Source organism: Grus americana, chromosome 15 (assembly GCF_028858705.1).
Source record: "Grus americana isolate bGruAme1 chromosome 15, bGruAme1.mat, whole genome shotgun sequence".
NCBI lineage: Eukaryota > Metazoa > Chordata > Aves > Gruiformes > Gruidae > Grus > Grus americana.
Genome location: NC_072866.1, coordinates 12,206,427 through 12,218,972, shown reverse-complemented (window position 1 = coordinate 12,218,972; position 12,546 = coordinate 12,206,427). Strand labels below are relative to the sequence as shown.

General features: G+C 35.9%; 1 protein-coding gene across 3 annotated transcripts in view; it reads left to right on the top strand.

Annotated features, from left to right (window-relative positions):
• SDK1 (sidekick cell adhesion molecule 1) overlaps nt 1-12,546 on the top strand; it is a 412,431-nt gene that overhangs the window by 107,205 nt on the left and 292,680 nt on the right. For all 3 annotated transcript variants that reach the window (XM_054842564.1, XM_054842566.1, XM_054842565.1), the window contains one exon: nt 12,304-12,463. In XM_054842564.1, coding sequence (XP_054698539.1) covers nt 12,304-12,463 — 160 coding nt within the window. The remainder of the gene's footprint in view (nt 1-12,303; nt 12,464-12,546) is intronic.

Here is a 12,546-nt window from a genome sequence, read left to right as displayed (position 1 = left end):
AGCAAGACTATTTGTATTTATTTGATTAGGCTCCAGCAGAAATGATCAGGTGCTTCTGAGTTGGATTGCATGAGAGTAGGATTGTGGTATAGTATAATAAGTGTAACATGTGGGAGTGTAGTGGTTGCTTTATTCTTTGACAGCTTGTATGTCATGCACCAGTGAGATGGGGCACAGCTTTATGTTGTATTTCTGCAGGCAAGCATTCTATGTTATACCTCTCGGCCAGTCACTCATGGACTCTTCCTGTCTTCTGACTCACAGTTTAAAGTTGGACAGAAAGGTTACATGTGCAGAACTCTCCCATTTCACTTGGGTAATCTCTTTCAGGTGACTGAGAGCTTGCACAAAATTCTACCAAACTTAAAAAATCAAGCTTCACCTAAAGTAGTTGATCCACTTTCTCTTTTATACCCATACTCCTTTTATAATTTAGAAGAATGATTTTTGTAAGGGGAAGTCTTTTGTCTGATAGTTTGAGACAAAATATTCAAACTCTGAAGGCAATCTCCTGATTTTTCTTGCATTAATTGGCAGTCTCATTAAAGGAATTACACTGTCCTCCAAGACATGACTTAGCTAGTAGACTGAGTGGTTTGTTGGGTTTTTTTGCTTTAAAAATTTTGGTTAAACAGAATTTCATTTTTTTCCAACTAGGTTTGAGGAAAGTTTATTAATGGTATTTTTTCTTTAATTTAGATTCACCACTCTCAGTTATTCCTTTCTGTTAATTATTTCATAAACATACTGACATGACTGTAGTAGATGGTAGTCATTACTTGTTGCTTCTCATGACTGTTGTCCACAGTAACAGAGCTAATGAAGTAGCGCTTACTTGTGCTTAATTTAATGTTGTGGTGATATGACACAGAGGTGTCTTTTTATTTTCTAGTCAGATCAATTGCACTGAAATATAACGATTACATGAATTACTTCCAAAGGATAACCTGCTTCAAGTTGACATTCCTTAACCTTTTGTAACTTTAAAAAGCTCCTCCTGATGATAATTTTTTTATATATAAAAGGACTTTTTTTGTCTGTTCTGTGATTTGGACATAATGTATTGGGTAAATATTGCTTCTGTCCTGAGAAATCTATCCATACTGGAGGGGAAACAATTTTCCCTTCTATTTCAGTATATAATTATACATTTTGTATATACACACGCTTCTGATAATGGGTTTTAACCAATATTTTATTGATTTGCTGATGTTACATACAGAGTAATAGCTTTCAGTTCCTTGGAATTTCCTAATTTTAACATACTTAATGTCATCTTTACAAATGGCACAAATAAATAATGAATATTTTTAACACTGGGAGCTGTTCAAGATGTTTGAGTGCATTAGTACTAGCTCTTAGAATGATTTTTAACTGAGTGGTTTCTTTTATTACAGGTCATAGTGCAGAGAATGCAATCTCTGAAGTTGATTTATGATCAAAATTTTACTTTTACATTCTTAACATTTTCAGTGCATTAACTGTAGCATGTTTGCAAATAATAAAGTGATTATCAACTATGCTGCCTTTTTTTATCACCTAGTAGCATGTTTATCTAGAGGTACTATGTGCTGAACACAGGAATATGTTACTTTAGTAAAAATATACTTAAAATTTGGGAGGTGCAATTCATTGCTCCTATATCCTATAGGATACATAGAGTTAATATAATAATTCTGTATGCAGAGCAATCTATTTACAATAGCTTTAGGCCTTGGCATTAAAAGCAGAAAACCAGAACAAAACCCAAAAAAACCCAAACCAAGAAAAAAACCCAACCCCAAAAAAACCCCCAAACAAGAAGAAAACCTCTCAAACCTTAATAGAGTTATGACATTGTTTTCAAAACACTGTTTAAGTTCCCTCTCTGCCTAACTGCAGTTTAACCCTGTCTGACTTACGAATAAATCTTTTATTTTTCCTTTACATATCCTTTTGATGTTTGTCATCCATCAATGTTAGCAAGAACAGTAAAAGCATTGATCTATTGCTACACTTGGCAAGTTAAATAACACTTTATGTAAGAAGTATTGATTTATAAAATCCAGTACATGTAATTAACATTAGAACTGTCAAAAGTTGAAAACAGTATTAACTTGCTGCTTATTTATAACCCAAAGAAAATTAAATAAAATATCCAGATTAATAAACTAACTCCTTTTTTTTGCCTTCAGATATGTCAAGCTGAGTTATGTTTGCAAGAACAGTGATATGTTTCTTCCAACTTCTGACAAGACGAAATTATGTGTTTCGTCAGTATTGTTGAAAATAATTCTATAGTCTCCAGATACGTGTATTATCCCTGAGGTGGTGAAAGAATTCCACTTGGATGGTTCTGAAAGGGTTTAGTGTAAAAGACGCAGAAATAAGTGATGATAATAGGGAAAATAAAGGTAGCCAATTTATGTCAGGTTTTCAAAGAGCCTTTGATCTGGCCTTTAATTAGTGCTTGCTCTTCTGCATGAAAGTATGCAAAGGTGTCTCTCCCTGTTTGCATGCAGAGCGTATTATCCAGTTGTCTACACAAATTACGCAGTGAGATGCTTTGAGAGCTCTGCAAGGATCGCTTTGTGCTTTTACTGACTCAAGAACTAACCAGGTGCCTGTTCCAGAGTTTGTTTGAGATGATGGGAATATTTCAGTTGAGTTCTGTGAACTTTGAACTCTGGTTTTGTCCTAATTCAGCATCAGATAAGGATATCAACAATCCTGTCTCTGTTCAGTATAGCGTATGATCGTGTGCCTACTGCCCTTGGATTCAGTAGCACCGTTGAGATCATTTGAATTGACTTTGTTGAGGCAAGCCTTACCCAATTTATAAACCTATTTCCATTTTTGAAGTTTAAAGGGCAAAAAAAGAAAATTACAAGTTACATGTAAACAAAATAACAATAGCAGTAAGGAGTGGGCGTTGTTTTTTAACAAAGGTTTCTGCATGAATCATTTCCCCTTCGGGTCCCCTTCATCAAAAGACATGTGTGTTTATATCTTTTGTGGATATTCATAGCTGCTTTGCTATTTAGAAATAATTCTCTCCTTGAAATAATAAATAGGTGGCCTTACATTGCTTTCAAGTCTGGCGGTGCCTTTGCTGTGCCATTGTTTCCCCCTGCTGCACTCGTGTTTCAGTTCTAGTACACTCATCAGCTGTCTACTTTTTTGATTTAATTTATCTTCTACAAAATAACCAACTGAGAATGCCTCTTATACCAAGGACAAACTTGTGGAAAGCACGTTTATGTTTTTATCTTTTCCTATTCTGTTAAATGTTCTGTAGGGTTTCATCCTGCCTTCATCCTGGTGTCAGTTGGAGTATTTAGTGGATATACATATTGACGGATAGATATCGGTGTGACCAGACTGGCCCTACAGTGGTTGGAGATTGTAGATTATGTAGTAGCAGCAGTAGCTTCCTTTGCAGTTAAGCTAATGAAGGAAATCCTGCTATATTTGGATGCTCTTTCTGTAAGGCAGTTTTGCCTTCTACCTGCTGTGTGCCAAGATTTAAACAGTAACAACTTATTTCCTTGAGAGCTCTGCAAGTCTCTGTAAACATCACTAGATATGAACAGAATATAAAAAGCATGGAGGTTATGCTTTGATACCAAATTCAGCCCAGAGAGGTTGTAGGTTTCTTTGGAGGTTTTGGGTTGGTTTGATAGTTAATGGGTTCTCTTTTATTTGCCTGCTTTGTATGCTATCATGCCTTTTTCTCTCGGTATATTTGTAACTTTTTTAAAGATATCCTCAAGAATATTTCCAAAAATAATTCTGCAGCCTTTTTCAAGGATGAACTACACTAAGCATAACTTAAGAACATCATCTGTATCTTCTTGATTTTTAATCTTACAGTAGATGTTCCATGAATTCATGAAACTATGAATTGTGATTGCCTTCTGATAAAACAAACCAATTCTTTTTTTTTGCCCTGACTCAACTGAAGTATTACAGGAGGTCAGAAAGTGAAACTAAAACATGAGGTGTAGAAATTAAATGGGAAAAGGAAACCTTAGCGGGACTTTAGGTTAATGCATGAGGAGCCGCTTGAGGCTCAGTTAAAATGATATCAGCTCATTTTTTTTTCCTCCTTCGCTGGTCTCCTAAAGAAATCAATTTTAAGAAAAGAATGTTACAATTGCATGTGTGAAAATCTTTCTCAGTGTATTTGGGAATAACCAAGAGAGTTTTAGGTTGAATTTTAAATGGAGTGATGTTACCAACCACTGTCTTGTCTTCTGTGAGAATCCAGGTTCTGTAAAAACTCTTTTGTGCTTCTGCGGGCTTTCCTCCTTTCAGTTCTGTTTTGAGTGTTTCTAACAAAACTCAGCAAATCTTTTGTCAAAAGGGAATTCTTCTTCACGAAGGGATCCTGTAGTGATTGAAATGATAGTCTTTAAATAGATGACAGTGTTAGGGAGTAGATTTTATGAATGCAAAGAGTAGGTTATGTTTACAGACTTTTAAGCAACCTGTGATAGCAAGATTTTTTTTATCATAAAAAAACCCCAAAAAAACAAAAAATGGCTCTAGGGTTTTTTTCTGTTGTCTTCTCCCAGCATAACATGCTGTCCTGGTTTTGGCTGGGATTAAGTTAATTTTCTTTCTAGTAGCTAGTATCCAGTGCTTTGGATTTGGAATGAGAGTAATGCTGATAACACCCTGATGTTTTCAGTTGTCTCCGGGTAGTGGTAGTGTCCACACTGAGTCAAGGACCTTTCAGCTCCCCACGCCCTGCCAGGGCCACAAGGAGCTGGGAGAGCACGGCCAGGACAGCTGACCCAGGCTGGCCAAAGGGATATTCCCTGCCAGAGAACATCATGCTCCGGATAGAACTGGGGAAGTGAGCCGGGAGGCAGGATCGCTGCTCCGAAGCAGACTGGGCATTGGGTTGGGTGGGTTTTTTTTTTTTTTTTTTTTTTGAGAGGGAGAGGTGAGCGAGTGGCTGCTTGGTGCTCAGTTATCTGTTGGAGTTAAACCACAACACATGCAAATCTGTTTTTGTAGTTCATCTAAGGCTGTTTGTAGGGAAAAATGGAAGAAGGGTAAGAGGTATAACAGGAAATGCTTGTGCCTTAAAACAAGGTAGAAAGGTTGGATGTATTAAAATAGGCTTTCCTATAGCAAGTAGTTTTGTGGTGTGTATCTTAGAACTGTAGAAGTTTCTAAGGGAATGAATTGTGATATTTGTTCTTTTAAACAATACTATGTATTACTCAAGATTTGGGAAAAACATTTGATCCTTTTGCATCAAGGAATGAGGAGCTTAGAAGCAAAATGGAATCTTCAGTGCCATTTAGGTAATTCTAAAATAGAGACCTGATGCTTCGATTAAAAAAAAAAAAGTAATTAAATCTACTTAACTATCAGTGTGAACCCTCATTCTTGCCACTTGGGACTCCTGTTGAATTGTTGAAAGCTGATCATAACTATACATTACAGACTGTTTAGTTTTCCTCTTGGGATAGCGTGCAACAGGTATGCAATCTTAAGTTCCATATTTTTTCCATCCAAATCAAATATATGATTGGCAATTACCCAATAACTAACTTGCCAATTAGTTACTTGACCTATTCAAGGCAAAAAAAGTTACTCATTGAAATCTTGTCTCCCAGTGACTGTACATTTAAAAGAAATAAATGTCACTTATTCTAGAAATAGGTAGGTTTCCTCACAGAACTTGCTGAGTCCTAAAACAATTTAATTCCATCCCCAATTAAACCTTTAAAAGCACTATCCATCAACCTCAGCTTATACTGTATTTGCATTTAGAGATTATAGTAGAGGCATCCAACAAGCTGGTTTTTTTATCTATAGGAGGACAAAAATGAGTAGTGTGGGCTCATTTACTTATGAAATTGAGGAAGAAAGACTGATTTAAATGCAGTTGCTTCAGTATTATTCCAATATAAAATCAGATATCGTCTTTGATAAAAGTTCAGGAAATCCACTTTAAGGGAATGCTTTATACCATTGTGTGAAAATTCTTAACTACGGCAGTATATTTGAAGAACAACCTGATATTTTAATGAAATATTCACCATGATGCATCAGTCCTTTCAAAACTAGGCTTAGAATGAGGTGGTAAAATGCAATTTAAATTTAATTGTTGTACTTGGTGATTTATGTCACACTTCCAACCAAGAAAATTTGAATCTCAAATATCCAATATTTTAGGTAGAATAGCCTTCCTGCAAATCAATACAGTTAAAGTGACTGAATGGTCTAATGTATGTTTGACACTGTTGACAGTTTATGAATAGATCATATACTAACTTTCACAGCATCTCACCAATGCATCTTAGAAGGTTTGAATTTAAAAGAAGATTGATTCAAATATATCTGAGTTCAATCTAACTTCCTGGTACATTTCCCAAGATTTACTATGTAATAATTCCAAAGTCTTATGCCATATAAGCTATTGAAGTTCATTTCCACAAGAGAATACAACTTGCATCTGGACCTAGCACATGTATACATGCTTATTGGGAACTAAGATAATAAGATTAAAAGATCCTTTTGAAAAGGAAAAAGAGAAAAATATTTTCCATATCCAAGTTGGGAATAAGATGACAGTGGTCCTGATTCCCACAAGGTTGCAGTAATCAGCTGTCAATCAGCACAGAGCAGCTCATACTCAACTCTATGTGCTCTGAAGCATCAGCTTGTGAACATCACAGCTGAACTTTAATCTGCTCTTGATGGCATTCTGCTGTCCATAATTGTACCTACTTTCTTTGGATTACTGAAAAGACTCTTCCTGTCCTTAGTTTGGGCTTCCTGACTCTAGCTTCCTTTTTAATTTAACTATACTTTTGTACTCTGCATTCAGTCCCCTAGACAGATCTTTTCAAATATTCTTTTTATGGCAGTTATCATTAACCTACCTGAAGGTGGCTCACATCCCTTTTCCTTGCAAACAATGAGAGCAAGAGCATTTTGATATTGTTGCTGGACTTGTTCTCCTGGACTTACCATTCAGCCTCTATATGTAGTTTATTTACCTAGTCTCATTTTCCTGGAAAATTCTTCAGAGATATTCTTTTATTTTTCTGTCAGTTGATTGTAGTTTTAGACATGCATATGAAGAAAGAGTGATGTGCATCATGCTTTGACTAGGGACTAATAAGCTAAAATCAATACAGGTGTGCTTTTTAATAAATGAATTGTATTTTTGTTTGGATTTATTGAAAAATGTATCTCAGTCAAAAATTTATTATCAGTATCCTATCTGTTGGGTGGACTGAGCAATGGAGAGACAGCTGCTCAAATGATATTTGTTAGTGATTGAGCTGTATTTGCTCTGACTTGCTGATTTATGAGCAGGTTAATCTACTTTTCATATTCAATATTGGCTCATCTGAAAATGACTTAAAAGTAGAGATATCTAACAAAGACAAATAGCAGTGACACTGAGGATCTCTTAACCTGTTCTCTGCACCCACTACAGTATTATTTCTCTGAGAGTGTTCAGGACTACAGTTACTGATTTTCTCAAGATGTGAGTGTGTGATTTTTACCTGTAACTGTTATTATCTGACATTTCTGGAGAAAAAAATACTGAGATTTTAACAGGGTAGTTGCAGCGTTTTTCACTGATGAAGGTGATATGATACTTCTCTGATGGTAACTTTCCTTTTCGCAGCAGGATAGAGGTGTTCCAGATCAAATTGCATCTTTAATTAAAATATATGAATTCCTGAGGGATATGACTTCAGGACTGCTTTCAAGATCTTGTAGCACCTTGTAGTAATTGAAAGTTTTATTTAATCTGACTTTGGTTTATGTGTTTTACAAATGCAAGGTGTTAGAGGGCTAAGAATCATTAGCTAAACTTTGTTGATGTCTTTATTAGAGGGTATGTTTGAGGTCCCTGAGATGGTACTCTCCTCAGATTCTGAAGTGAAGTTGACTCACGCTATCCTTATGAGATTAGGTTCCCTTGGTTAACTAATGAGTAGCATCTCTTTGAATTTTTGTTTTCATTCCATCCAATACAAAGCTGTACAGTCAGACTGCCTTTTCCTCTTGCAGACTGCATTTGTAAGTTCATTCCTGAACACAATTTTCAGGGAGAGTAGAGTATAAGCGAACTCTCAGTTTTTCTGTGATACATCTTGTCTACTAGGGCTGGGGAGAACTACAGAGTAGATGACAGTTGCACACAGCACCATTTTTATATTTAAATATCAGTATTAATCCAAACAAAAGTATGAGCATTGTTGAATTAGTTCCTGAAACTACATTTTGAGATAAAATCCATCTAAGCTTTGCATGTACCAAGGAAAGAAAATAGATGGGCTAACCTGGCAGTATAATGGAACTCTTGCAGTTTAGTGATGTACAAAAGCAAGGCAGACAGGTTTTGGAGCAAATTTCCAGATAACTTTGGCATATTCAATCCTATTTTTTCTTGATATTTACATAAAAATAAATCTGCGCTATCCTTCTAAGGATACTAATCAGGATGTTAGTGAGTTTGGTAAGCAGACTTAATGAAAATTTGTAGAAGCTATATATATACACCAGGAGATTGGTACCTTATCCTTTCACTCATCTTTGCAACTCAGACAACTTTTTTCTTATTTTTATTTTTAAATAAGTGTGGCTGAAGAGCCAGACAGGCTGGAAGTATTAACACATTTAGCATTTAAAAGAAAGCAACAGTATATAGCATTGATGTTTGCTTTTTTTGTTTGTTTTTTTGTAGGCTGAAAACTATTTTAGCTAAGAATATTAATTCTAGTATTTTATTATTCCTGTTTCTTTTTAGTAGCTTTTTGCTCCATCCTTCAAGAGAATAAAAACTGAGATGCTTCCATGGCTTCTAAACCCTTGATTTGCCAAGGTTAGCCTTACGGCGAACCTTTCTTGTATTTAATTAATAAAGTTCAAATATCTCATACGTATTAAATGACCCCCTTGTATCTTCCATCCCTGAGCCAGCCAGTTTCTCCTTTCATGCAGTCTTCTTTTTGAGATGGCTTTCATTTTTGCTGCCAATTTTCCTGTTTCCCTATGACAACAAAACTTGTCCATGTAGATTTGGTTTAAAAAAAATCCAGTTTCCATTACAGCTTAAAGATGTAAAGCTCAGGGTGCAGCACCATTTTGCTCATGTCTCTGAGGTGTGCCACAGAAATGTCAAAGTCATCAAAGCTTTACTACTACCTATCTTCATGGAATCCTTGCTCAGTATTTTATTTTCATTTCTGCTTTCAGTGAATATTTAGTGAGCTCTGATTATGTAATTGAATTTGATAAACTGATGGTATGTGATTGATGAGAAAGTCAGGAATAAAAGATTAGAAGATAAAATTACTTCAAGGGTTTAAGTAAATCTTTCAGAGACCTGAGGTAATCTATAAAGCATGCTATATTCTTTATAAAAATATTCCCAGAGGTCTATTACATTTTAGCTTCTACCAGAATTGGATTGAATTTTAAGAATCATTTTCATGTAGTACCAGCTTGATTGTGATATTTTAAGTGGGAGATAGCTCTAAGCATCACTGGGTTTGGAATACTTGAGTAGGAAACGTAGGGCTGAATGACAGACTTGTGGGCAGCACTCTTTCCAAGAACAAATTATTTATTTGAAAGACAAAGACATAAGTTAGAAGGAGTAAGTGGATAATTCAGAGTGAAATAATGAAGGAGGCTATGCTACTTGAGTCTTTAAATCACTGAAAAACAGGATCAACAAATTACTTGGGTAGAGGTTTATAGTGCAGGTACCACTTTCATTGTAATCTCCCTGAATGACTCGACTTTCTTTAGGAACTAATAATTCGACAAGCTCATTTCTTGAGCCCTATATACCAGCAGGTAAAAATCATTGTTTTCAGGGGACTCGGCTCTAATTGTTTCAATTTACCAATTGGACTCTGTACTGTAGGACTCTCAGAGACTCCGGTTACAACCCCTTCCTTAAATACCAGCACAGCTCCCTGCCACGGCCTTTTCAGCTCCAGAGGGAGCCTCACACCTTTAATCTTGCAAGGGTAGGATGTCTGTCTCATAACTCCTTTGGGAGTATATCCCCAAAATATACAAGAAGCCTCTGAAAGGATTTAACATTTCCTCACTTGGTTAGAAATATCCTTGTAAAAAATTGCTTTTTTGCTCTGGGTAAAATAACTGTATCATTGTCTAACTCTGACTTAGATTTTTCTCTGTGAAGTTTAAAAATATTGGTTGATTTCACTAGTTAGGAGAAAATGGGAATTGAGATAAGAGTTCTTCACAATATTTACAGTTATTGAAACAAACAAAAAAGAAGCTTTGCAGAATAAATCTCAGTCATGTAATAGAGTGAAGTGCAGAAAGCATCTTTGGTTTGCCTGGGACTGTGTGCCAGTTTGGAACTGTTCCTGTTTTCTCATATGTTGAATTTTCATAGCTTCATGTGTATGCAATTTAAAGAAAATATTACTGATCTGCACTAGCCATTAATCAATATGTTTGAAAAACAAATTTTTTAAAATGCTACAAATCAGAAAGATGCCTTATCTCAAAATACATTTTTTAATTCAGTTTGTTAGGCCAGATTTTGTGTAATAGTTTATAAGTATTGCTTTAAGATGATATGCTTTTTTCTGCAGAAATCACTATATCTTTCTGAAGTTAAATTCTAAAAATGAGGGAGATAATTTGTCAATACAAATCATCAAATGTGTATGCAGCTGATGCTTAACTTTACAGGCAATTGTAGCAAACGGTTTGGCAACTGTCAGCCTGTGACTCCTTGACCACGCTCCCCTGAAGCGCAGCTGCTACCCTGGGACTGTACCATTAGGCCAATAATGAGTCTGTGTTGCCGTGTGCTCTGCTAAGTAATACAAATTCTGTCTGCTAAGTCATACAAGTTCCCTGATAAAAGGCAAAGCAAAAGATAAGGGCATAGAGAGGTTGACATCACCAGGTCCAGCTGCGTACCCACTGCCGTCCCAATCTGCGGTGGAACACGAGGACACCTTGAAAGCCTCTGACATCCCTTGCCTTGAGCTCCTTCTTCACCAGTGTGGGTGCTTGCTGTCTTGTGGCTACCAACTAGTAAAGATTATAATATGTGACCTGTGGATTCAAAAATTTCAGACAGCCTTGAATAGTATATAAGGCCACTTCCTCATAAACTGCAACAGATAGCTTAAACTCTTTAAATAGCAAGTATAAAAACACCTGAGCTTAATCTAAAAAAAGTTTTAAAAAAAGGATTAGCAATTAACTGAACAGTTAGTTGCACTGGGACGACATTTGTGTATCTCTTTTTTTTGGTTGTATTTACTATAGAAAATACAACATACACGCTGCATTCCTAAAATGCAGAGTGCAGTAACTTCTACCTATTAAATATTATTCCATGTTTTGTATTAAATCTCTGCTTTTGAATGTAACTTGTATACTTTATATATATATACACATAAGCATGTTAATTTAGATTATAGAAGGTATTTGTAAACTTCTAAGATGGTCTGTAGTTCCTACATAATTACAAGTAGAACTTTGATGCTTAAAGTGTGAAAACCTTCATCTTCCAGGGTTGATGAGGGGTGGGTCTCCAACTGGTGTAGACTTGTAATAAATCTGTATTTGAGTGGAGCTTTGGCAATTTACCAGTCAAGAATTTTGCAGCTTGGAGTATTTTGAGCTTTTGTGATCCACAGGAGAACAAGAGTTTGAGACTCCATGTGACCCTTGAACATTATTGAAGTACCCTAATTCAAAATCTGTTAGTGGTTTCAGGTAATATAATTTAATGCATTTTGGTTGGCAATAACGTTGAAAAACACATTAATCTTGTGATTTTGTGAGGTGGTTTTTTCAAAACTCTTTTTTTCTATCAAAATTCTTCATTTACTCTGAGACTTCTCCTGCTGTGATAATCATTTCTATCCAAGATTACTCTTCTGGTTTCTATTCAAGACATAAAAAAAAGCTTTGAGTGGATTTAATCCTCACAGAGGAGGGGGGTGGGGTTGGGGAAAAAGCCAATAGGGCTGTTCACTGCCTGCCACAGTAGCCAGTGCTGAAATTCTCATATGTATAAACAGTAAACCTGGACAAAAGCTTGTCTGAGTGGGCACTTCACTTCTAAGTACTAAGGACTAAGGTTATCAAGATCTTGTGAAATCCGTCTCTAAAGATAAAGCTTAGTTATGAATATAACACTGTAAGCCTTAACTACTGAATCATGTTGTCTCTTGTTTTATGTTGGCCATTTTGAGAAGAAATGAGCTGGATATTGGTGGCTTATGCTATACTCACTTAAATAACTTACAAAACCATTTTCTCTCTGTATTTCAGATGATGTTGCACCATACTTCAAGACTGAACCAGGCTTGCCCCAGATACACTTGGAAGGAAATCGACTCGTACTTACATGCCTTGCCGAAGGCAGCTGGCCCTTGGAATTTAAGTGGTTACACAATGACAGTGAAATAACTGCCTACTCCAGCGAATATAAGTAAATAAATGCTGTATAATAGTCTTCTTTCAGGTTCTTTTTCAATTACACTTAAAACAAATGCTGCCCACCAAAATCCCTCA